This window comes from Paramisgurnus dabryanus, chromosome 1 (assembly GCF_030506205.2).
Source record: "Paramisgurnus dabryanus chromosome 1, PD_genome_1.1, whole genome shotgun sequence".
Taxonomy (NCBI): Eukaryota; Metazoa; Chordata; class Actinopteri; order Cypriniformes; family Cobitidae; genus Paramisgurnus; species Paramisgurnus dabryanus.
The window spans coordinates 66,382,291-66,410,283 of record NC_133337.1 but is presented as its reverse complement, the minus strand read 5'-3'; the positions used below and the strand labels follow the sequence as shown (position 1 = coordinate 66,410,283).

The window sequence follows — 27,993 nt, the reverse complement described above, 5'->3', positions numbered from 1 at the left end:
CATGCAAATGAATCTGCTTGGTTCTGTGGAAAACATGATTACAAGAGGTCATTTTCAACATCGTCCAGCTAGTTAGCATAGTTTGGGTTAGTTTTATCTGCTATAATAGGCAAAATAAACCATGTGACTAATACAGTACAACCTTGTTCTAAGTGGACTGCCGTAACATTAGATGCTATTGTTTTTCTTATTATCACATTATCTCTATTCAGGGCTATGTAAAGCAAACAATTACATCTGTTGAATAGTGTGTGTGTGTATATCATGGATTATTAGATCATTCCCAGGCCCCTCTGGCTACAGGCAACAATAAAAACAACAGCCCTGTAGCCCTGCCATAAATCAGAAAATCAATAGATAAGGCAGCTTTCCTGACAGTTATGACACATTTATGTGCCATATACATTATTACAAATTTCCTGTCATAAAAGTATAACTCAGCTGTTATATAGCCTCCCATACCTGAGAAACTGAGGGTTGACAAAGGTAATGAGATCCTGCAGCAGTTTGAAAGCAGAGCCGATGAGGAAGTAGGGTCCGAAAGCTCTGAGCAAGGCCCGCAGAAAGGAGGGCTGCCGGGACTCTTTTCGTTTGGACAGCAAAACCTCCGCCTCTTCAGGATTGCCACCAACATGGTTGGTGTCAGCACCGGTGCCAGGTTTCGTAAATGTGGCCTGATCCTTCGCGCTCTGTTCACTGTGTGATGAAGAATTCAGACAAATATTCATACTGTATGTTCTGAGGTTACAAATTACTTTATATACTGTGTAATGTTAATGGTTATATTTTCAGTTATATGAAATAGTCTGGGATAAAAAGCTGAAACGGATTTTAAGTCATTTCAGAGAATTGTTTCTAAACACATTATAAATATTAGAAACACATTGCTGAAACACGTTACAAAGACTGTAAACTATGTTGTAGTTAATTGTGGAGTTACTGAGTTACTGGCTCCAAAACGGAGTCAATTCCCACAGACCCCCATGTTAAAATGCCCAACTCTACAGAAAAAAATATGTTTACAGCCTGGTACAAAAAGTGTTTTTGATCTATATAGCAAATTTTTGCCTTGAGGGGGTTGAATTATTTTGTAACTCATCTGTTTAAATTATATTAAGTCTTAAATTTCTGCATAATTAAGGGCGTGGCCACTTGAGTAACATGTGAACTGCCGTTGCTGTCACTACTGTCAAGCTAGACAGATGTGTTTTTTTTAACAACCAGTCCCCTTAGCTTCACCCATGTCCCGCCTCTTTACCTATATTTGGTTATCCGCTAGTGATGCACGGTGACACAGGGCCAAGATGGCGACTGCAAAGCCCCGCCAACTATTGGCTTCAAAAAAGCTCTTCACAAACCTATGGGTTACATCATGGACACTAAGTCCAAATTTTTTTGCAGTCTATGAATTGTAGTGGTATTTAAAAGTTAAAAAGACGGCAGCTTTCCCGCTTAGTGGGTGTGGTATCAGTAGCCTGGCTCCGCCCTCCTACGTGCTTCCGCTGTATTTTCATTTCGCTTCAGTACTACGTCTGGGACTGCTGTGTAGAGTTTCGTTTTCTCCTGCAAAAATCTGCAGGTCCAATCAGCGAACAGAGGGGGGTGGCTAACGATGACGTTGAGGTCGTGCGTCAGTTTGAGTTGTAGTTCAGTTCAGTAATGGCAGCGGAGAAAGACGTGAGAAAAGCTATTCGGTCCGTTGTTGCAAAACTGCCGAATATACAGAAGTTAGGGGTTGTGTACACCAAAACTTTTACGCCCGCGGCCGGCGCATGTTTTCAATTGTTTCCAATGGAAGCTCGGCGTTTTTCAAATAAGCCAGCAGCTAGCGGTTTTTTTCCGCGCTGAAAACCGGCGCTCGGCGGTTTTTCAGCGCTCGGCGCTGAACGTCGAGAGTTGAAAGAGATTCAACTTTGGGAGAAAAGCTCCGCTCGTCAATGTCAGTTCTCACACGGCCGCCCAATCACAGTGGAGGAGAAGCGGGACATTACCACAGCAACCAACCGGCTCGCAGCTGAAGTATCACAGCTTCCTAAGCGCTCAGCTGAAAAACAGCTGGCATTCGGCGTCCTCAAAGCGTTTTCAGCCGCGTTTAAAAGTTTTGGTGTGTCCAGCCCCTTAAAGCCGGAGCAAGAACCAGGTTTGCTATGTTTTGTTGGTCTGATTATTCGGACTTGTTTTTTCCGGCTGGTTTCGGTGCATGATATACGTCACGACCACATGTTAGCGATCGCCTATGGCAGATCCTGAGTGACTCTGGGCAGATCCAATAGTTTTAAACTTCAACAGAGGACCCTCCTTAACGGAAGTAACGCTTTGCAATGGAGCGTGGCCAGACTCTCTGTACAAATGAAATTAATGTACGAGAGTCTGGTTGGACCAAGCTATGGTATCAGGGCAGAAAGCAAAGTTGCCCTCAATGACTTTAATAAGTAAGGGATAATGTAGAGGCAGTCCGTAGTTATTGGGAAATAAGCCCCGACAGTGTGATCAGGACCCGACGCGTACTTGTCTGTCTCCATTTTTTTCTCTTTAACCAGTCTTTGAGAAGTTTTAATGCCCATTCTGTATTTTTTTGTGTGTTGGCTTCGTAGCTGTCATGCTCTATTTTGTCAAGTTCAGTCTCAGTAAGCTGTCTGTGTCTTGTCGTGGTTGTTGAGTGTTTGTCACAAGATGGTGCCAAACAGTAATCTTTATTGATCTTTATTGGCGCGGAGCGATTTTACTCGTGCAAGTAGTCCGGCTATGCGTTATTATTTTGGAGCGGTTATTATTTGAAAAGAACGAACCTGCAAATGTCTCAACTGACCAATCAGAATCAAGCATTCCAGAGAGCCGTGTAATAACTTGTTTTATGTACTTGCCATTTTTCGTCATTCAAATTTGACTATTCTGTGATGTGATTAAATATCAACACATTTAATAATCAAACTTTACATGGCCTTTAACATTGTAACTATCTGCAAATACTGCTGTATTTTTTAAAGAAGGTATATTATTTTACGTTTTTAAACAACAGCAAAGTAATTTTACAGATTAAGCATTTTGATCCATATGGAATTCTATATTAATTATGAACATACAGTGATGATCTCAAACAATATGAAAGTTGATTTCAACCTAAACAACCAAAATATTGCAAAATCTTAAAACAAGACCTGATTTAAATCAAAATACCGGACATACCTAAGTGCTTTGGATTTCTCTATCTCCCATTCATTAAGCAGACTGGGAACCACCACCTCTGAACTGTCTTGCTTGTTTAAAGACCACAGGTCTTTATTCTCTAATGGGGATTTGTAGCCTTTGATAGCCATGCTGTGGAACAGACACATCAATTTAAAATGTAGTTTACGTTTTGAAAGATTTATTAGATATGAACACTATTAGTTGTACTTGTGTGTTGATGATGACCCAAAAGCTTTTTCAAACATAATACCCACCTTGTAAACCACCAAAAGGTCATTCTTGATAGGAATCCAGCAGTTGTTTCTGGACATACATTCTGAAAAAAAAAAACAGAAACACCAAAGGCACTTTAGGTACTTCTTGTTCCGTCATTTCCAAGACCTTTGTGCTTTTCCTTCTTAATTCCTAATAAATTCTTCTTCTAAATCTTTGATAACATAAATTATAAAGACGATGATAACTGTTAATGTTCGAGTACACAAGGCTGCACATTCACACACTTACAGGATCTGTTACCACATTGGAGAAAAGAGGTGGCTTTTCATTGAAGCATGATAAGATGAGTTCAAGCAGGGTGAGCCCGAAATAAATGTAGAACGTTGTGAATCTCAGCTTGTCTTCCACCCCATTCTGAAAACAGAGAATGCTGCTTTACTCATAAGTACTCATGATGCAAGAAAAATACCATCAGTCCTGAAAGTCCTTATTTCACTCCATCCTCTTTTTGAAGTAAATAAATTGTAGTTTCATTTGATTTCAAGATGTTAATCTAACCCAACCTTTAACAAGGGCTGTCTCCTTAAAAAGACTGGGTAACACTTTGCTTAAAGGGATGTGCATAAGACTGACATGACACCTTCATAATCATGACATGGCACCTGTCATGAACATGAAGGAGATTTTATGCACGTTTATGACAACTGTCATTAAGTGTCATTTGTTCAGTTATGTTATTTTTAATGCAAATATGACATTGTTTAAACTTGACATAAAATTGTACAACATAAACATTTCATAGTAAAATAATTATCTTGTAAACTTAAGAAACTACCTAGGTTTATGGGGCATTTAAATGTCATTAAGTGTTAATACTCTGTCAAATCGTTTTATAACAGCATCATGAATATTTTTCTTGACCTCAACTAAAGTGGTACAAATTGAACTTGTCATTAAAATGTCTATGAGTGTTAATAATTTTTAATACCTTAAGAAAACGCAACAAAACATGGTTTAACCCATTATTGTAATGTTTTCATTTAATTTAAGGTGAATTGGTCTCCAAATGGAATAAAATATAATTTTATTAACTTTATTTTTTTATTAATGTATAATTGATTTTATTTCTCAAACACCTGGAGGAAACTAAAAAATATTCAATTTTAAATCTACTTAACAGAGTATTCACACTTAATGACATTTTAATGACAAATTCAATGTGTACAACTGGTAAAAAGTGGTCAATTATGTTGTCTTGGTAATGTCAAGTTATCATTACAAGTACTGATGTATTGGTTAATGTCAAGTTGTCATAACAAAGACACCTCAAACCATGTCATCTTTGCATTAAAAATGACATAACTGAACAAATGACACTTAATAACAGTTGTCATAAATGTGCATAAACTCTCCTTAATGTTCATGACATGTGTCATGTCATGATTATGAAGGTGTCATGTAAGTCTTATGAACACCCCTTCAAGTAAAGTGTTACCAAAGACGGTTACATTTACATTAAAATGACTTACAGTGCATTACAAGATTTTTTAACATTATGTCTGTTCCCTGGCTCTACCACTGAGCTGTACAGGAACACAGTTACTTGTTAAATATAAAAATTTTGTATGGCTCATTTTTTATTATTAGTATTATGTTGATAATGTATTCTCACTTTATGTGCCCATCCCTGCACTACTGTGAAAGAGAGGGCTACTAGAAGGCATCTGTAAGGACCAGGAGCAAACCCAGACAAAAGCTAGTGGAGCCTCTCAGGAGTGGCAGCCTTGAGCTGTGTTTGTTACTGTGAGTTAAAGCTGTCTTGAAGCAGGTTTCAGGAACAACAGAAACACTATTCTCTTCAAACAGTCATGTCCCTAACTGAACTCCTTCAGATTTGAGGTCTCTGAATATGTAGGTCAATGATGCACAGTAGAGGCAACTGCGCAGAATGAATCAAACACACAAACCACATGCAGGATTCTTACACTTTTCAATGAACTATGAACTTGACTTTACCAGTCACTTGTGAGTTTTTTTTAGAAATCATCCCATTTTTATTTAACTGATTCGGTATTTTTAAAGCAAAGAAGAGGTAATAAAAATGTAAATTCACTGTACAAAGTTTACTAGACTTTTTCAGTACTTTTAGATTTTATCAATATAAATGATCTTCCAGGCCTGAAAGCACAATTTTAAGTTCCTTAAATTTGAAATAAAATTATCCATGACTCTAGGAACGTGTGAAAATTACTATTATAATAAATACTATGTGATGGTCACATTATGACCACACAGAGAACTGGGACTTGAACATGGACATATATTCACTTATAAATTCACACAAACACAAAGAAATAAGACACAAGAGTTTTGTATTGTTATTTTTATTATAATTATTAATTATCCAGTAAAATGAGTGTATTTGTCATTGTGGTGTTTGTCTTGTAGTGTATATCTCTGGGAAAGTAGTTGCGGGAATCCTGTTCCATTTTGTTTGGGAGTCTACCAATGTTAATTGAACATGGGGGTTTCAGGGACAACGCGGCCGAGCTGCTTCTGGGATTTTTCATTGTTCAGGATATTGTGAACTACTTGGTAAGATATTGTAAAGGAAGGTAAATGTTCTAATTATTGTGATCAGATACTTTTCCCAGAGTTAATGTTTATAGGAATTGTGTTTAGTGTTTTCTGTGAGTTGCCCTCCCCATGGGGAAAATGGCGCTGGCCGCCAGTATAAATGTTTGTGTGTTTGGAGTAGGTTTTTTTTGGTCTGTGTCTGTTGCTGTGAAGTGTGGCCAGAAGGCTGCAGGTATTTTCATGTATTTTGTGTTTTTTTTTTTTTTTTTTTTTTTGCTTTACTAATTTTGGGGAATTTTTTTGAACTTGATTTGAATTGGTATTTTTGTAAAATTGGCTTGAACTTACTTTGGAAGACTTTTGAATATATTTCCTTATATTTTTGCTCTTTATTGGACATGTTTTTTTTGCTATTTTTGGATAATTTTTTACTTGTTTTGGAATAAACACTTTGGCATTTCTCACACTGTCTCTGTTTAATTTGGCCATATGTTTTTTTTACCCTTTCGGGGGTTACCGTTACATACTATATATAAGGAGAACATGTTTGTGCGTCTGACATACTTTTTTGTAAAAGAGTAAATGACTCGTATGTTTAAATTCAGGAATTTTACTTAAACCGCAATGAAAAGGTTATAATTCAGTAAATTAAATAGTTTATTTTCACAAATGTTACTTCAATAGTCATTTCATTGATATTTTAACAAATCCGACTGTCTCCGACAAATGGTGCAGATGCACTTTCAGTGACCTCAGTTTGAATCCTGGCTTGAGATCCTTTGCCAATCCCATACCCCTCTCTCTACCCTGCACTTACCTATCATTTCATTACATACTATCTATCAAATAAAGGCAGAAATGGCCCAGATAATTACTTTTAAAAAAAAGAAATCAGACATTTGCACGCCTTGTTCATTCAATTCTTCTTCTGTTCCCTTTGCTGAAAAATTGATGTGACGTTAATACCTTGTTCACACTGTCAGTCCAAATATGATTTTGGTGCATACAGTATCCGTTTGGAATCCAATTACATTTAGAACGTGTTAACGGCCAAAAACCTGCAAGAAATCCGTTTTTTTTCTAATCCATTTCAGGCTACATACAGAGGTGGTTTGAAATCCATTTCAGTCTGACCGCTCTGATCGCATTTGTGTAGCTTTTTGTTTACGTCATGCTGTCACATAAACGCAACCCCAGCGCGAACCTTGGAACATTCAATTTCAGACGAAATGATGAGGTGTTTGGGAAAGTCCGTGCACAGATCGGATCTGAACAGTTGTGATACACAATATGGACAGTGAGTCTGTCAAATCAGCTATGCACCAAAATCGGATTTGGACTGACAGTGTGAACAAGGTTTTAACGTCACATCAATTTTTCATGTGGATTCTGCCAACAAGGCAGTATTTCTGAATGGCTCACGGCCAGGATTAAGCAAAAGTATTTGATGAACATTAAAAGCATTCAGGCCTAAAGCATTCAGTCAATATCATTATCTTATTTTCTAGGTAGTGTTTAGCGGCTTTTGCATCTGGACTGTAATATACTGTATAATAAATACTATAATAATTGATATAATAAATATATATTCTTAAAAAGGAATAAATAAAATTTTCTCATCTTTTAACCAAGTTAGTAAAAAATATGCTATAGTAAAGTCTGGTGGTATATCCAGCTTGGTACTGACCTCTTGATTGGACCGAATAATTTTGGAGCGGAAAGGCACGATGGCACACAGCACTGTGACTGTCCAAAAGATGAAAAGCACACCGGATGACTGCACACCTTTTAACCTTTCAAACTGGATAAGGAAGGTGGCTAACAACTGGAACAGAGAAAAAAGATAGTGACAGTGGGTTTATGATAGAATCAAGTTTTTTGTGCTTTCTGTTATAGGTATTAACTTTATATCTGTGAAATGCACAGTATTTTAAGTTTACAAACATGCATGATATAGACAGTTTCAACAGTTACAACATAAACAAGCGGCTTTCGTGGTCAACACATAACTTCTGGTAACATCAGCTAAGAATAAATAACAACAAAGTACTTTAAATCAAGGCTTTGAACCGGTTCACGGAACGAAAACGAAAACCAGAAACTTTTGATGTTTTGCAAGGAACAGAAACGAAACCAGAAACTTTCAAAAAATATATGTTCCAGAACATAAATGTTTATTTAAAATAATGGTAACCGGTTAATACCGTTATTTTTTTTTTTCGTTCTTTGACAAGATTTCTTTGCAATACTCAATGAAGTTTACTTCCAGTTGTCGTTGACTCATCGGAGAAATGAGAAGCTTGCCACCAGCAAGTAGCCTACTCAAGCCCAAGTCTTTAATGCTCAATCATAAGAGGTAAATTTTGTAGGCTACCAAGTATCTCAAGATGTTTGTTTTTTACTAATTATTGGTGTTACGGATCGCAGTTGATCCAACAATACATCTGTTGATTTAAGCACTGAAAAACAATGTAATTTTCACTTTATGTGGAGCGACTGTTTATGCTGCATCTTCTTCCCGAGGCTCTGTTTGGAATTCGTCCTCCGTCTATGTGTGTGCGCGTGTTTAAGTGCACTCAACAAATGTAGGCATGTCAGAATTACAGTTATGCCGCTTACATATCCTTTTTTAATGTTTGATGACAAAATAGAGACTTAAGGAAAATTATGTAGACTAATAATTTAAGTTTAATGTCCTAATGATCAGCCTACTTATTTGTATGTCCCACAGCTGACATGGAACGTTATTAACAGGTTCGGGAACTTTATTTTTTGTTCTAACCGGTTCAGGAACGTCAATTTTAGGGTTGAACCGAAAACCGGAAACCTTAAAATACTGTTTCTGTTCGGAACGCACCAATTGGGAAAAAATTCTGGTTGAAAGCCCTGCTTTAAATGTAGTTCATTTATATAACAAGCAAAATAACACGTAGATTACCTAGGAAACCAGGTATTTGTTCAAGAGTTCAGTTTTAAAACTAGTCAGACCATTTAACAAACAGAAACCGGAAGTTGCTGCGTACCACGTCACCACACGTACATCCGCTGAAACCGTCTATAATGGCAAAACTTCTTGTAGTTAACTACTTCCCAACACTGAATATAACTAACTTGACAACAAACGTGTCGGGACAACGTTAAACATTTAAAATTAAGTAATAACTAATCCCTAATAAAATGATAAGACTCTTTTAACACTTTAATACAGCCTTTACCACCCCTCTGTGCACAGTTTTTTCACAATTAAAGGCGGAGTCCAAGATGTTTGAAAGCCAGTGTTGATATTTGAAATCGCCTAAACAAACACGCCCCTACCCCAATAGAATCTGGACATTCCGTTGATAGACCCGCCCCACACATACGCAACCCGGCATTTGATTTGATTTGATTGGCTATAAGTGTGTTTTGGTAGTCGGCCCGTCTCCTTTTCCAAACCGTTTTTCAAACATCGTGGACTCCGCCTTTAATGTCAGTACTAGAAACCGACATGCAAAAATGTTTTTATGCTCACTTGAGGTGGTTTTTGTAAATGTGAATAATGGGAGATGGAAACGCATTTTCCAAATTGATTCTGATGTAGCGAACATTAAACAAACGGGACTGACCCTCTAGCTATTTCCGCTGACGTTGCCTTTACCATATAAAGGGCTCTACTTCGTCTTAATGCCCTTGCTGCTTGTGCCTGCATCAAAATGCTGCATTTCCTCTTCTGTGCACAGCTTTCGGTTTGGGAATTACAAGCTGCACTGCAAATAAATTAATAACTTGCAGCATCGTGACTAGATGCAGTCATGTCTCCATTTTCCAAGCGCGCCTTGTTTTGTTTACTATTGGTTACAAGGTTACCAATTGCATCGTTATTCACTCGAAAAAAAAATTGGTAAATTTTGAAAAGATTAGTTTCACTTTTGGATGGAAAACCAGCTAATGATGCCATCTGATGCTACAACCAAATTTTAAGTCGTTTCTGTTGTATTAACGTACGACACATAATCTGGAACAGTGATGGGCAACTGCGGTCCTGGAGGGCCGGTGTCCTACAGAGTTTAGCTCCAACCATAATTAAACAAACCTGAAGCAGCCAATTAAGGTCTTACTAGGCATACTAGAAACTTTTAAGCAGGTGTGCTGAGGCAAGTTGGAGCTAAACTCTGCAGGACACCGGCCCTCCAGGACCGAAGTTGCCCATCCCTGATCTGGAAGCTTTTCTCACTTACCATTGTCATGCCGACTATTAAAGGTGTAATGAAATAAATGGGAGGTTTAGAGTGACCCTGGTTCATCTCATGAAATGCAGAAAATAGATCTGTCCAGCATACTATCCACAATATCAAACCCAGAACCTGTAAACAGACACAAACCACCATTACAAGGGATAACAGAAAGTAAAATTGTAAAAACACACAGATGTCCTGAGAAGACATTCACTGAGTAATATCACTTACTGTTTTGATTCTGTTTAATATAGACATCATGATATAGCCTCTGTTGTTCCTCTTGAGGTAGAGGACGTAGAAAGGGGAAGTTACCCACAGGAAGATACAAGGAGCCCATTGTAGTATCGACATCTGAAAACATTCTGGTAAGTCGGGCATGTGTTTGTGCAAGGTGAGATTGGAATCCTGGGGATGAGAAGTACACAGGAAGCTGATGAGTATGACCTTTCTTCAACTTTACTGTATATGAACAACTTATTTTCAAGTTAGTTTAAATCACAGTTTTCTGTCTGAGTAATAAATAGCTGGGAAATTCAATTTCTGTAATAATAGAAGAAGCAGTAGATTGCAGTCAAACACCGAATATCTCTGAACTGAAGTCTGCCTAATATATCGGTTTCAACCGATAACCTCTGGCCTATTTTATTTGTATGTGTTCCTACATGGCTGGCGCTTAAGTTTCATTTAAGTTAGATGGAACATTAGTTTTTGTTCAATTTGTATCTATCAATCTGTTTATGTTGAAATCATTTATTTATAATTTAAAAACATTTATTTGGGCAAGTCTTGATTTTTAATTTTTTAATAAAAAATTATTAAAGCACATTAAAGGCATTTAGTGAAATGATTTAACAATATGTATAATTCTGCATTTTTCTATGTTTTTATACATCGATGCGGTAATTCCCTGGTTTATATAATTCACCTTTATTTTGTAGCATGTTTTTTTACATGCATTATAATGGCTTATATAAAGTCTATAACAAAATGGTATTTAGTGTACACCTTTCATCACAGCAGAGGCACCAAGTGGCAAACCGTCACTATAAAGAAAATAAATGACATCTCTACAGAGGTACCTTATGCTCTTATGAACCACAGACAGATCAGTGGTAACAGAACTCAGATAAGTTTTTGTGTACTGTTCTCTCGTTTCTAAATGTTGCCGTGCTTTAGAACCACTATAGCTATAGCTTTTCCATCACCATGCCAAACTGTACTCGGTGTAATCGTTTATTCCATGCCTATCCAACTCAGTCGGTACGGTTATGGTTTTATTTTCCATAACAGTAGCATCCTTTGGAATGTACTGTAATATAAATGGGTCAGTCGTTGCCTTGGTAACACAAGAGATGGTGCGCGGTGTAAATAGCAAGCCCGTTATGAAGGATGGTCTTTAATTTTTTGTTTTAAGGACGACTTTTTACCGTACCTGTGTTTACTTGGCTCAAATCCCAATGTTTAAAAAAGTGGCTGAAGTATGTTTTTAACAATGTGGCTGATTGCGTCAGTGCAGGATTGTTTCTTCAGCGTGGATCGATTGTATACCTGTCATAGTACATGAACCAGTATGACCAGACAACCCAACCCATATCATCACCTCTATATCCCTGCTTTGACAGAGATCACAGACACATTACAACCATTACAAACTGTTTCTGAAAGATGTAACGGTTAAAAAATGTAGTGAACTATACAGCACCAGAACCATAATCTCTTAGCTTGTCTGCCCATTACTATGTAACATTGTGTGCAGTAGACAGGACTTCATATTGTGTTTGCTTGTCTATGTTGTTGTCTGCTAGAAACTAGATAGATTTTTGTTATCAACACAAAATGCATTTTTGCCTTGCCCAAAGGCTATAATTATGTGTTTAATTACTCTTCGGAGTTTACCGGAAAACATAGGTTATTTGGATATAACTAGGGACAGGAATGAAGTATCGACACCAAATTTGGTACACATATACATGGGCCCAATCTGGGGTCACATGCAAAAACTTGCATGGCTTGACCACTAGTAGGCGCGGGTAACCAGCGGGTCGGGTTGGGGCGGGTAAAGAAATTGTAACTTTAATGCGGGGCGGGTTGGGGCGGGTCATTAAAAACAAAATAAAAAACCAGGTATGTTGCGTCTAATTCCCTGTAGCATATTAAATATTTGGGAATATATATTTTTATATTTTATTACGTTCTTTGACAAGGTTAAATTACGTAGGCCTAAGCGGCAACGTAACTTCCGCAAAGTAACTTGCGCAACGTAACTTCATATCCCCAAACCTTTGGCATTACGTCACTGAAGCACCAAGTAGCTCCCGTTGCCAGCCACAACAACAAAACAAACGGAGAAATAAAAAAGTACTAAACAACCCTCGTCTATGTATACTGTGTTGGACTTGATGAGACTATTCCAGTGCACTTATGTATTGCTGTTCTTGGGTTGCTATAACTGCTTCTATAGACCCTTTTACTGTTTGTACACAATGATGACGTGGCAGCGTATGCGCGCGCATTTAGGCAACGGAAGTATCGTAAGAATCAAAAGTGAAGCAACACAAACAGTAAGTTATTTTAAAAAAGTTGACTTTATGAACATTTTCAACACAGCTACCAGATCCGTGTACTATAGGGGAGTGGATAGAAGACGTTAGCAGATGGCCAAAAATAAAGTTGCCAGGTACATATATATACGTATATTAGTATATTATATTTGTGCAACCAAACGCAACAACCAGACAATTTGATGCTGGGAAACCGTTTTAATAAACTTTCTGAGTTGCTACCACGTTAGAACCAATGGGGAATAACACCACTTCCGTTGCCCAAATGCGCGCGCAGGCTATTTGATCACGTGAGCTGTAAAAGGGTCTATTGTTTACCTCACTTGTAAGTCACTTTGGCAAAGGGTCTGTTTAATGACTAAATGTAAATGTAAAAGATGAAAGACGATCTGCAGGAGAAATAAAGGTAGGGAATATGTGAATAGATAATACAAACGCTGCTCTGTAAATGTTGAAAATGTTTATCATTATCCTAGCTCTATATTAATATGACCATGCTGGTTCCTGTGGTTCATTCTCGTATGTTGTTGCCAGTTTACAGGGTGATGTAATCTAATGGCTGTTTCCAAGCACTTTTAGGCTGAAATAAAGCCTGTTTTTATTTACATTACAAATGCCTAGTATGTCTATTTTAATGGTCGCGGGTGCGGGGCAGTTAGGGTTGTAAAAATAGATACAGTGTTGCGGGGCGGGTTGGGGCAGGCCAAATATTTCATAAAAGCGGGACCCGCGGGTTGGAAAAAAATGCAGACTCTCTTCCTCGAAGGTCTGTGCAAAGTATAGAAAAATTGACCACCAAGGGCTGCTATCATGATTTTTTTTTTTTTCGTTTTTGTGTGATTGTGTATTATACAGTGTTTCAGATATAAACACGATTCTAATAACATTTGATAGATATCCTTATTCTGAGCAACTTTTCCTCAAGAACCACTGGTCTCAGTCAAATTGTTTGTTAGATATTTAGCATCATGCTTCAAATCTACTTTTGTAAACTAGTTCTAGGTTTTTGGTTGATTAGAACCAATCCATTGCTGAAAAATTCTTTTGACACCAAAAATGAATAATTATTAAAAAAATTGATAAATATGATAAATATACCAAGTGTTAAGAGGGTCAAAGAGCAGATAAACAAATTACATTTCACATGTATCCATTGGGTAGCTGCTTACAGTGCATTTAATATGTACTTTTTTATCAGTACGTGTGTCTCATGTATACTAACAATACAAACTACAATTATGTCTTTAAAACATAATAAAAGTTATTTTTTATAAGCATGACTTGACCTTTTAAAGAATATAGAAAACATTTGATATACTGTAGAAGACAAAAATGTGTATGTCACACTTCAGTTTACCACTTCCCATTTCTCATATTGTTAAGGACAAGAACTGACTGTTTTATATCCCCTTTAAATGTGAGGCTAGTTTAAATGTTTATCAGCCTCATTGTGTTTTCAAAGCAAGGACCCAGGGGAGGACACAGTCGAGTGCTCATGTAGAATGTGGTCTGCGGTTTAAAGGGAAGACACCCTTCACTGTGCCAACTTAGAGGTTGTTATGAGGTCAGTCTGACAATATCGTGCCCAAATATAACAATAAGGTCCTTTCTCTAAGTTGGTCTATTTTGGTCAGTGCTGAGCATTAAAACTCTAGGTGAAAGGAAAAAAACAGCTAACTGACCGGAAATACTAATGCCAGCTTTACTAAAGCCTTCAAAAAACTTTGTCAATCAAGTGCTGGCTTAATGCAGCACTCACAGCTCTGTAATATCCAACTGAAGGATTTATGGCAACTGAATGATTTTAATGTTTGTAAAGAGTGGCTGAAGTTCATTTTAAATAAGGCTTGCAATCTTTAAAGTCTGATCTTAACAGCACATTTCATAACATATGTTCATGTTTATTGAACCTGTTACAGTGTAATGCGGGCTTTCCAAAGAGGATGTTATTATAGGGTGGAGCTGTTAACATTTTATTTCAGCTTGTCTGAAAAAACAGAACAGTGTGAAGAGGGCATGTATAGAAGTCTTAAAAACTGTACAGCAGTATCTTGACACCCCACAATTGGCACATTCATTTTAGAATAGAAAATTTGGAATTGCTGATTTTCGAATAGGGCTGGGTATCGATTCAGATGTTCCAGATCAATTCGATTTCAATTCACAAGCTATCAATCCGATTTCGATTCTCGGACGATTTTTATACTCGATTCTCGATTCAACTCAATGAATATAAGATATTGTATTATATTATATTATATTATATTATATTAAAATATTATATTATATATTTTATTAGAATATTGAATGAATGACAGGCTCGCCTCTCACTCACAATGCAAAAAAGAGGGTGACATAGTGGAATTAGTAATTAGATTAACGTTAATCTTACGCTCAATGTTTGCTGAAATAAATATGAAAAAAATCAATTTGTGGCTTTTAGGAATCGAATTTGAATCGACCACGTAAAAAAAAACGATTAATCGGAAAAAAACAATTTGCCCAGCCCTAGTAAGAAATATGAATGCAGAATAAATCCAGACAGGTTGATTGTTATATAGTGAAATGGTGAAAGTGAATGTGACGGTTGTCGGTATATGGAAACCCATACTTGGCTCTTCATTTAACCCATCAAATGAGTAGTGAACATAATTACAGCAAGTCATGAACACACACGTAATACAATTGTAATACTGAAGTGACCTAAACTGCAATTCATTGACTGGCCGCTAAAAAGGGATGGCTCCAAAAAGGACTCAATTCCCATAGACCTCCATGTTAAAATGCCCAACTTTACAGCAGAAAATAATATGTTTACAGCTAGTACAAAAATTGTTTTTGGTCTATATAGCAAAACTGTGAGGGGATGACTTTTTTTGTAAGTCATCCGTTTTAAATTATATTAAGCCTTAAAGTTCTGCATAATAAGGGACGTGGCCACTATATATATAATTTAAATATCAAATAAGTCAATTTAATGTATTATCTCTATCTTTAATTTGGTACAAACCAAGTCAACCAAGTTAACAGGGTTAGTGTTAAACATTTAATAAATGATTTAAAAAATATTACTAATATATACATTTCTTTTTTCATTTTAAGCCATCACATTTCTAGAGTAGTTTTGAACTTCCAAAAAAAACCCTGATTTTTTAATCGGTTTCAGATGTTTGGTCTTTACAATGTTACCATTTTCTCCTATCTCTTACTTTTCAAAATAATATCATAGTAGCAACTAACCAAGTTAAGATAAGCACTGTGTATCGGTCTATCTGGTTTTGCTCTCCTAGACTGAATAAACTGAGTCTGCTGGATAAACCAAGTCTGCTGGATAAACTCAGTCTACTGGATAAACTCAGTCTACTGGATAAACTCAGTCTGCTGGCACTGCTGACAGATGCAGAGAATAAGGGCAGCTGTGTTTATTTAACAGCGGGTGGGGATGCATTTACCTTTCACCTAGTCTTACATAAGCCTGGTAATAGCATCTTCCTAAGCCCAAGTATGTTTTAACTTCTGCCACGCCACAGTAGCCGAATGTGCTGCCAAATTTGTAAATATAGGCATGCGTTCGTAGCCCTTTTTCATGTCAGTGGTAGTTTTTTAGCAAAAAAACCCCTTTTTAAGTTGTGAAGTTGTCTCGTAAACACGCTGGTAGGGGTTGCATTTGTGGATTTGAGTAACTTAGCATTTTCAGATAAAATCTTTGTGGTCTGTAGACTGATAGTTTTGCTGTAGAGTTGAGGGTAAAGTGTGCAACACTCAATATTGCTGTTTGCGCTGACTGTTCAGTAGTCTCAAGCTTGATGTGTTATCTTCCTTACTGTACTGATTGAAAGAGTCAGAAGGATATTAGCAGTCAATGTGTGGTTTTGTTAAACATTTTCTTTCCATTTAAACATTTTACCTTTACATTTAGGCATTTAGCAGATGCTTTTATCCAAATATTAGGAAATGACAAAGCGATGCGTCATAGGAAGGCAATAATACAAGAAGTAGCTACAAGTTTTCACTATTGCAAAACAGCATATGCTGAGAGAGAAATAATTTTTTTTTTTAAGATAGAAGAGGTGTGTTTGCAGTCAATATCAATTTGTCCAGTATTTTTGGAAGACATAAGTTTTTATTTGTTTTGTGAGATGTGGCTGACCGGACTCCTATAGAAAGATCATTCCACCCGCAGGGAGTAGTGAAGAAAATGAGCAGGAACATGATTTAGTGCCCTTTTGTGAAGGTATAACAAGGACGTGGTGTACAAATGCAGGAAAATGTGAAATGCTTAAATGCTTAAGCAAGTAGGTATTAAATAAGAGGAAAGTCAAAGGGGGAAGAACAAATACGGTGACTGTGTTTGGAATGACTATGCATTTTACATAAAGGATTAGCAGTTTTAAACCACGTCTGTTTTAAGCCCCGCCTTTGGCAAGGCCCAGGCCAGCTGGGTTGTGTTAACTTCCTTCAGTGCTGTTTTAAAGATCTCAGTCTGGGTATGCCTTCTGCACCTCTCATCTTGTTCGGTGACTTACACAATCAGTATGAAGGCGCACTTAGCAAACCAGAAGAGGAACATTCCTTCAGGATTTACTCACTCTCTCTTTCACCTCTGGAGGCACTGATATCATATTACACACATTTTACCTTATTTTGTTAAAGTGTAACCACACAAACAAGTTCTGAGTTAATATTCATTGACAACATTTAGAGGTTGGGTTTAGAATTGGTTGCTTTTGTGTATGCATAATTTACTGTTATTATTATAGTAATGTAACATGTATAACAAAAAAAAAAAAAAAACAGATGAATATCACACTTAACACTGATGCACAGGCATGTATTTCTTTTTTGTCATGCTGAGCCTTATAAATAGAAAAGTACTAGTAATAGTACAATACTAAATGTATTGTACAGTTGTTAAGGATGCTTACATACTGATGTTTATGCTGTGTCTGAGAATCTCAGTAATTTATTGATTTCTATAGGGATTATTCATCGTGCAAGCAAAGGCTGGGTATATACTTATGCTCCTACTCTAATGTAGACATCTGTTCACCACTTTGGGTTCTGCTTCGCATTTAGAAATGTGCTGTTTTCCTGTTTGATTTGAAGCTGATCCGGCTCATTCCACATCCTCTTACGCATTCCTACCTGTCAAACGCTCTGTCTGGGCTTTGTCTTTTGTGTTGGTGCCTTAAAGCCATACTTATAATACTTCAATGTTTTTCGTGGGAAGGTTGGAAATTATAAAGCTGACTCCAAGAAATTTTTTGTGTATATGGTCCAAACATTTACAAAGAAACTAAAAGGATGCTGCATTTTTTTTCTAATTGAAAAGCACCAATTGTCTGATTCACAATTTCCTTTGGTGTGTAGGTGTGTTTTAGTACATGTTAAACTGTCCATAACACAAGCTGTTTCTGCGTATCTGATGTTAATCTGGAGTCTTTTGTTTGATCAGATTTATAAAAGTTTAACGATTCTTTCCGATAACGTCCAAAAAGAAGGAGTTACGAACTGCGGGAGGAGCGAATCATGAGTCGACACTTTAAACAACACTGACCAGAAAACTTACAGTATTATGATTCACTACTAACAGTAACATTATATTCTTTAATTACAGTTTATTACTGTAATATGCTTTGCATTATGGTTGTTACATGCATATGATGTTTCATGCCATTTACACTAACATACCATTACCTTTGGAAATTTGTAGTACTGTGCTGTTTTCCAGCAGTACTGGTACTGTAAAAAAACACTTTTAATTTTAATTTTTAATCATATAGCTCAAATAGCAACATTGTATTTCAACAATGTAAATATTAAGTGGGGATGTTGAGAATTTTCAACAACATCCATTTTTTTCTAACCTATTTTTGTATTTGCCTTTCAATAATACAGATCATTTCAGACTGAAATAAGTCTCTGCATTAGGGTTGCTACTTCAAGGGTTTCGCATGGAACTGGACTACTTTCAAACTGTTGCACCGAGTAATTGTAATGAATTTGTATGCATTGTTAAAAATCTATATTGAGTTTTAATAAAAAAATATAATTGTTATACATGGACTAGTGTCATTTATTTACAGCAAATTATAGTACAATACTGTAAAACTAAGCTACAGTAAGGGTGTTCTGCTGTACAATAAAATTGCATCATGCTGTAAAACACATCTACAGTTAAGCTTCTGTTCTGTAAAGGGCTCTTACAGTAAAACCTCATTCACACAGACCTCTGGTCCCAGAAAATACCCGTAAAATTACCAGACAAGCGTCTGTGTGAACAAAAACTTGTTCCGTTAATCTTCTGGGATCGTTGCCGGAAAGAGGACCTAGTAAGATACGCGGGTAACCCTCTGTGTGAACAAGAATGCCATAAAGGGCGTGTCGAAGTGAGGACGCGCGCGTCATCATCACAACACAAGTTATGGTTCAGCTCCTTACAACGAGAGATAACATGCATATAAACATTCACCACGAGAAATGTTGCAAACTAGATTGAAGCAGTTATCAGGAAATGATATATGAGACGCATAAACAATGACGCACGTGCCGTAGTGAGGACGCGCGTGTCATGGCAACATGAAGTTGGTTCAACTCTTTAAAATGAGGGATTTACAACATTCACTACGAGAAATGTCAGCATACTAGACTGAAGCGGATATCAGGTAAGTTAGCTCGTTACTTACTACGTTGAAACGGAGATCATTCAGCAGCATAAAAGAATATCGCGTCACTTGCTCATTTGAGCTATAATAAACGAAAATACCCGCATGTCAAATATCCACTCTGAAGCTGAGATCATTCACCAGCATAGAACTGTGCATTCAGGCGCTCCTTTGTAGTCTTATCATAAACAAAAATGCACGCGAGTTGTTTCTGGAGAGAGAAATAATAAATAATATGCAAACTTCAGACGCTACGTAGAAGAGAGGGCGGGACTTTCAACATGTCACGTGTCTTTCCGGGACCATCAGATGCCGTGTAATCTTGGCAGTGTGAACAAACAAAAACTCTAACTATTCCGGAAAAATCCAGGATGCATTTTACGTGTATTTTACGGAATTTCTGTGTGAAAAGGGCTTAACTTACAGACAATATTGCTGCCAGTAAGTTACCGTAAAAATATCATAAAAAGTCTAACAGTGTATTTCTTACCTTTCACAATCTGAAAAAATCCTTTAAGGTTCTTTATAAAATTATATAACCTGACAAAAAACCTTTTAGGAACCTTTACTTGTAAAACTGTATACTACACCAGAACACCCTTATCTGACTACAGAAAATGCATGTGTTGACAAAAAAGGTAGGGTTAGAGGTGGAAATGACATATGGATTTCTGAAAATAAAAGCAACAAAGCACTTTACAACTGAGCACAAAAGCCTTTCTGTACATTAATTCTGTGCACTGACAAAAAACACCATCACCACAAAATATAGCATCAAAGGACTGAGCTGATGAACAATGAAGTAGTTAACACTCAACCTATTCCATAAATGTTTAGAGTAATCCAAACATACAGTGAAAAACCTAGATTGCTCAATGTCGAGGCAGGAAGAAACACCATATATGGTTATATTTTGCAGACACGCATTATGAAAAAAAAATGAACACAGCTGGTTAACCAATTTCAGTTTATATACATTAACTGAAACTTCTCAGCTGTCCTAAGGGAAGTCTTTTAAATATTACAGTTATCATACGGCTGCTCTGCAAAGCGTTGTTATATAAAACTTGAAACCCATCTTCAAAATTTCATTTTTTCTATAAATGGTTGAGAAGTGTTTGGGTTTAGGGTAGAAGTGGGGTTAACGTTTTCCCCACCAGCGTTTTTAAAAAAAGTTGCCAGTGCTAGCAATTTTTATGATTTTCACAAAAGTTGAATGCCTTCTAGAAAATGTTGTTCTTATATAAACATACAATATATCAAATGAAAGAACAGACCCTATGCTTTCAAAAAAAAGTTACCTCTCAAATATGGGTAGGTTTCTTCAAAAATACAAAATTTTGAGCAAAAAGCTGAGATAGCATCCATGTGTGTAACCACAGTAGCACCATGACCATCAATGAAGAAGCAGCTTGGCAAGTTAACCCACAAATGAAGAAGAAACAGCAACTTGTGTATGATTTGAGAAGACCAGCAATGATGGAAGTAAATAAACAGCGACTTTTGTTGCAGTTTGAGTTAAATCAACCTTCAACTTCTTTGTTTTCACTGTCGCAAATGGAAATACCTATGACGCAGTTTTTTTACCTGACGGGAGGGGTTCTGGTGGAGTTGGACCAATCACTGTGCTTGGGGTCTGCGTAGAAGAAAAATTTTTGCAAGGTTACGGACGACTATAAATTGGGCTTAATAAGGCATTTTTGATGCAACACTTCAAAAGCTCCCTTTGTTGTTGAAGATTATCACTATTATTATGTCTTAAGGCTTAATCTACAGTGTAAGGGGCAAAAGGTGGGGGAATAACTCTTCAGTGTATTACCAGTGAAGTCTATTCATACTTAAAGTGTACAGTCAGAAAGTGTTCAATTCTAGAGCCCGACCGGTTAATTTTATCAGCCAATACGAGCCTGTTGCAGATATAACTGTATCTTAAACCTCATTCACACAGACCTCTGGTCCCAGAAAATACCCGTAAAATTGCCAGACAAGCGTCTGTGTGAACAAAAACTCGTTCCGTTAATCTTCTGGGATCGTTGCCGGAAAGAGGACCTAGTAAGATACGCGGGTAACCCTCTGTGTGAACAAGAATGCCGTAAAGGGCGTGTCGAAGTCCTCACCACAACACAAGTTATGGTTCAGCTCCTTACAACGAGAGATAACATGCATATAAACATTCACCACGAGAAATGTTGCAAACTAGATTGAAGCAGTTATCAGGAAATGATATATGAGACGCATAAACAATGACGCACGTGCCGTAGTGAGGACGCGCGTGTCATGGCAACATGAAGTTGGTTCAACTCTTTAAAATCAGGGATTTACAACATTCACTACGAGAAATTTCAGCAAACTGGACTGAAGCAGATATCAGGTAAGTTAGCTCGTTACTTACTACGTTGAAACGGAGATCATTCAGCAGCATAAAAGAATATCGCGTCACTTGCTCATTTGAGCTATAATAAACGAAAATACCCGCATGTCAAATATCCACTCTGAAGCTGAGATCATTCACCAGCATAGAACTGTGCATTCACGCGCTCCTTTGTAGTCTTATCATAAACAAAAATTCACGCGAGTTGTTTCTGGAGAGAGAAATAATAAATAATATGCAAACTTCAGACGCTGCGTAGAAGAGAGGGCGGGACTTTCAACATGTCCTGTGTCTTTCCGGGACCATCAGATGCCGTGTAATCTTGGCAGTGTGAACGAACAAAAACTCTAACTATTCCGGAAAAATCCAGGATGCATTTTACGTGTATTTTACGGAATTTCTGTGTGAAAAGGGCTTAAGTGACACCAGCCAACCCTTCACTTCAGTCAGTGGGACTCTTGTTTAGGCATTAGCAGACAAGCGGTGTCTTCACAACATTTACAACACTTTAAGATGCATTTTGTTTGATTTAATTATAAGTGGAAGAGAGAGACACAGTCCCATTTTAATCCGTATCTTTAGTCCACTTGATTCGACCACCTCTGCCCTAAATACTTTGAGGGGATGGTCTATGGACGAGTTGCTAAAACATGAGCGGGAGAAATGATGCATTTAAAGTGACGGACACTAATATTATGCTACCATATTATGTTGTTACTAATTAAACATGCTCATACTTTTTAAAATGCAAATGTAAACTTTGGAAATGTCATTTTCATTATAGAGCTGCTTTAAAAAAATGCACAGCAAAAATATAACAAACACAAAGATACGAGTTGAGCTTTTGTTAAATTTTTCTAATAGCCCCCCACCCTTCCCCCAAAGTTAATAAATCTGACATACCACCAGTCATCCAGGGGAGAAATTCCTACTTATTATCAGAAATAAATTTCAAGCCATTTATTGTTTGAGCTTAATTTGTATGTGTTGTTGTGTTTAGGTCTTTCTGTTTTAACTCTTAAGTAACAAAAAATGCATTTTTACACAGTAGTGCAGAATGTTTACGCCACATCCAGTAAAGTGGCTGTCCCAACACGCAGAGTCTCAGCAGCTGCAGGTCTCAGTGAGCTGTCCACTGACACATTGTTTGAAAAAAATACTAGCTGACAACCACAAACTATTCCCACTGGGAAACCTCAACCCAGGCTGAACCCCCAGCAGGGGGGAGGGAAAGGTGGCCCCTGTTTCACCAGTGTAATGTAATACAGACGGCCAACCAGAATAAAAGAACAACTTAAGTGGGCGGCAGTAGATGCAGTTAATAGCACTTATTAAGATTTATAAGGTAATCCAGTTCTGAGGATCTTGAAAATGGGTTAAATATATATTTAAAAAGGAGAAATGGAAAATAAACGGTACTTTGCTTTGCCTAAAATAAAATGTTTCTTAATCTTGTAACTCAATTCCATTGCATTGGCAGCACAAAAGTCATGGGTTCAATGCCCAGGAAACACACACACTGATAAAACATATACATTAAACACTGCAAGTTCTTTGGATGAATAAACTCATGTATAGCTCTGTGGTAAAGCATTGCATTAACAGCGCAAAAGGCATTGGTTCGAATCCAGGGAACCAACAAACTATAAAAAATGTATACCACCTTGTAATGCATTATAAGTCACATTGAATAAAAGTGTCTGCCAAATGCATAAATGTAAAATAAGGGAAGTGGCACGCTAGTAGTCACATTCAAAATACTTTTACACTCACAGAAAAAAGGTACAAAGTTGTCCCTGGGATGGTACCTTTTAAAAGGTTCTAATATGTTTTGGTATAGATATGTACCTTAAAGGAGCATTTCACCCGTAGAAACATTAATCTTTATTGAAAGTGTGTCATATTTGTAGTCGAAATGTAACATACATTTAGAATTTGGTGCCTATTTGACCGAGAAAAGGGGTGTTTGTAGTCTCACTCCCTCAACAAAGACATTGCACTTCCTTCTTTCAATGATGCAAAATGATGATTTTTACATCATTGAAAGAAGGAAGTGCAACACTGAAATCTGTATTTCTCCTGTCTCAGCGGCAACTGAGGAAATGATGCATGACCATTCAAAAACATGACTGGGGTTCTAACTATACAAAGCTTAATGCAAATGGGTGAAGTGTCCCTTTAAAGGAACCATATATGTACTTCTAAGGTACCAATGTACCAATATGCAGGGTACTGCCACTGTGACAACTTTTGTACCTTTTTTCTGAGTTTATAAGTTGCCCACAAAATTAATGGTTATTACAATATATATTTTTTAGAAATTGTCATGGTTATGATGTCACTACAGTATGTCATAGGACAAGGAGTTAAAATTTGTACTTGATATTGAAATCAAGCACTCAAAACTTTCTCTCAGTTCATCAAAGTGAATGTATTGAAACAGAGTACTGAATTTTTCCAAATCTTTAACATCATACAGATGAACAAATGACCATCAACATTTACAATAGTGTTTAGAAACTTCTGTTCAATAACAGTGAGATAATAAGGTGAGAGTTAGATCAATGCTGTTTCTTTCTAAACACAAGCAACCAGAATAGCTTCAGCCTTACTGTATGTTAACATTCGATTGTTTGTGATCCTGTCATACTGTATACCATACCTGTTATTAATGGATGGAGCAGGTTCTAAATATTTGACACATAGTAAACCCATGAGCACGTGAGAACCAGAAGGAAGCACTGACCACAAGTGTTCATGACATGTCACATGTACTATAGCAGCAAAAAAACACAGTTTATTTCTGAGGGTCAAAGTAAGGTCGAAAAAACATCTTTCTCTATGCTAGGAGATGCTACATATCACCATTTACTTTGTGGTGAGAACTAGAAGGGCGTAAGTGACATTTTGTTTGAAATGGAGATATGAAAGGGCAAAAGGACACAAGTCAATTCTTAATCATTTTGGAGTTATAAAAGTATGTAATTAGTACACAAAGTCAGATCAAACCATGATCATTTTTTTTGTTCTGGCCCTCCTGTAAAGTTGGTGAAATGCCATTTATGCCCCTCTGGTTCTTACCTCTTGATATCATCAACACTCTGAAAACCGTCAGTCAATATCACAATGGTATACACTGTTTTCAAAAACCTCAAACATTAATAAGTTAAAAGGTATGGTTAAAAATTAGCTCGTAAACGTGACTATTTACTATATCATATGAGACGTGTATGTTACAGGCACACATGGTAGAGCGTAAAACATTGGCTGTAATAACAGACACAATATATACTATAGAGAAAGACTGATATTTGCCAGGCTGATTAATTAGTCAATCCTTGAGTAAACAATGTAAAATAAAAATAATATTGGGGATGCACCAATACCACTTTTTTGGAATACGAGTACAAGTACGAGTACTTGCACGAGTACTTAATAAAAAACATGATTTAAATTTACAGGTAACAGCTTTAGTCATATAATTTAACAAAAAAACAAGGGACTAGTTTTCCAGTTTGTTGTAAACTCTGCCTCTTTAGAAACACAAGAGGCATTAACCCCTTACACGCCGCTCAAACATAGACATTTCTCAGACCGTGGTATCGATCCCTGGTATCGGGGGACTTTTAACGAGTACTTTAGAAAATGTGGTATCGAGGCCGATACCCGATACCAGTATCGGTATCGGTGCATCCCTAAATAATATCTCTTATCAGTGTACTACAAGTAAGACAATAGTTAAAATGCATTAAGAGCTGTAAAATTAATGTAGAATGCATGAGTAAACTAATCTAAATGTGGGTAAATTTGGTGAGAAATCTTCAGTAATATTTACTTTTTATTTCAGACTTGGCAAATCTGAGCTCAGTCATTGTTCTGAAACTTTAATGGAGACATTTGTGAGGTTTCTGGGACTTGGCATGGTTCACCCATGTTGTTTTAAATCTGTATGATTTTCTATATTCTGTTGAACGCAAAAGAAGATATTTTGATAAATGATGGTAAGCACAAAGCTTTTGACTAACAACATAGTATTTGTTTTTCCTACTATAGAAATCAATGGGTACCGTCAACTGTGTGCAACTGAATATATAACCTCAGACAGGTTTTAAACAACATGGTAAGTAAATGATGACAGAAATTTAAATCTTGGTTGAACTATCCGTTTAAGCAAAAGTTAAAGGGTTAGTTCACCCCAAAATGACAATTTTATCATAAATCACTTACCCTATGTCTCGTTCTAAGTCATAGAATACGTTGGTTAGTAAGTAATTTGTGGATTTATACAGCCTCTTTAAGTATTGTTTACATTGTTTGTATAATGTCTAAAATTGAACAAGGGAAATAACAAAAAAAACATTGGCAACTATGTCAGCAGGTGACATCAGCAGCACGTGAACCACAAAGCAGAAGAACAAATTGTTGAATAAAATCATTATGTTTGTTTTCTTTGCGCACAAAAGTGTTCTCGTCACTTCATAATATTAATATTATACTACTCTGCCCTACAAAGGCAAAAGGCAGTAACTTCGTTTTTGGTCAAAAAGTACTTATTGATATTTTTGAGACATTCCAGACCTCCTTTATTATTTGCATTAGTATCTTGAGTCAATTTTATGTTTTTTTCGAGAAAATAACAATAAAGAAGAAATTAACTGACAACTGAAACTCAATATAAGTCTAAACTTTTGAAAAAGTCATTTTTCTCAGTTTCACACTCTAGCGAGTTAAGGTCTTTTGCCTTTGTAGGGCAGTACTGATGGCACATGGACCTTTTTGGCAATGCCTTTCATTCTTTTCTGGGCTTGATTGTGTAAATCAAACTGCAGTCTATAAACTAACCCTTTAACTTTTGCTTATCTCATTGACATCTAGAAGAAGAGATATTAAAAACTGATTTTTCTTCCTTATGAGATGGCAATAAGACTGCAGTATTTCATCCCTGCATATAGGAAATGCAGATGCAATCATTGTAATCATGGGCTGTATTATTGGTAATATACAAATCCAGAAAGAAAGAAAGTCTTCCATGGAAATTCTGCAAATCACTGCAAAACATGCTGACTACAACAGGAAGTGTGACACAAGGACAAGCTTTTGCTTTCCAAACATAGTATTAGGCATGATGTTTCCTTTCCAAGTCATCATAAGACTACATAATCAGCATGGGTGATGAGACATGCCCACATGAGGGGGAATTCTGACCGTTATAATAAAGAAGTGAAACTGCGAGATTCATTCGGAGTGAGAGATTTTCTAACCTCGATCTCTACTGAACTGTTAGAGGCTGTCCATGTCCTCAAGTGAATGTTTGTATATAAAGCCCAAGCAAACATTGCAACCTAATTGCTCAGCCACGGCGCTCTTTGAAAAATCTGTGAATGGCTTTCTAAAGGTTGTAAAATGGAAGACTACCCTGTATTTTAAAGTGCACCTATTTCTTGATAAAAACAACATTATTTTGTGCAAACACAATGTGTTTGTGTGGTTTATGGTTCAAAACACATTTTTTTCACATAACATACATTATTGTAGCTCCAGATTTCCCTCTTTGCTGAAACTCACAGATTTTGTACAAAACTCATTGATTTGAAAACCTCTGTGTCCCTGATTGGCCAGCTAATCTGTACGTTGTGATTGGCCTTAAAAATCTCTGACGTCAGCCGGAACTGTGAAGCTCTTTACCATGTTTGAAAGATTCAGTCACAATGCAATGCTAACAGGAGTTAACTTACAGGCTGTGAGTCCGAAGCGGGAGGAATTATGATAATGCCGGTCTTGTCTACATCACCAATCCCAAGAAGTTAACTGTTGCCTACAATCCGTGTGTTTGTTGTAGTCCAAGAAAAGAGATTTACGGTGGAGACGATAACTCTCATCATCGTTTATTTGGGGTTTGTACCTTTTGCATATTGTTAACATTTACTAGACACTAACACACTAAAGGAAATGTAAAATCATGAATCGGACCATAGGAGCTCTTTAACGTACACACATTGTAGCAGTTTCCCGGACAGGGTTAAGATTAATCCAGGACTAGGCCTTGGTTATATTGGGACATTTAAGTCATTTTTTCAAACATATCTTATAAAAAACAATACAACTGGTGTGCATTTTGAGATCAAACAATGGCACTGATATATGTTAAGATATGTTAGTACAATATGTTTAAAAAAATTAAGACAGCTCAAACATGC

At 36.8% G+C, this 27,993-nt stretch overlaps 1 protein-coding gene across 1 annotated transcript in view; it reads right to left on the bottom strand.

Moving 5' to 3' along the window:
* Positions 1–27,993, bottom strand: part of abcc3 (ATP-binding cassette, sub-family C (CFTR/MRP), member 3) — a 71,500-nt gene that overhangs the window by 33,450 nt on the left and 10,057 nt on the right. The window contains exons 2-8 of the mRNA XM_065253516.2: positions 10,428–10,604; positions 10,200–10,325; positions 7,670–7,807; positions 3,694–3,819; positions 3,444–3,505; positions 3,187–3,318; positions 463–696 (exon numbers count right to left, since the gene is read on the bottom strand). Coding sequence (XP_065109588.1) covers positions 463–696; positions 3,187–3,318; positions 3,444–3,505; positions 3,694–3,819; positions 7,670–7,807; positions 10,200–10,325; positions 10,428–10,604 — 995 coding nt within the window. The remainder of the gene's footprint in view (positions 1–462; positions 697–3,186; positions 3,319–3,443; positions 3,506–3,693; positions 3,820–7,669; positions 7,808–10,199; positions 10,326–10,427; positions 10,605–27,993) is intronic.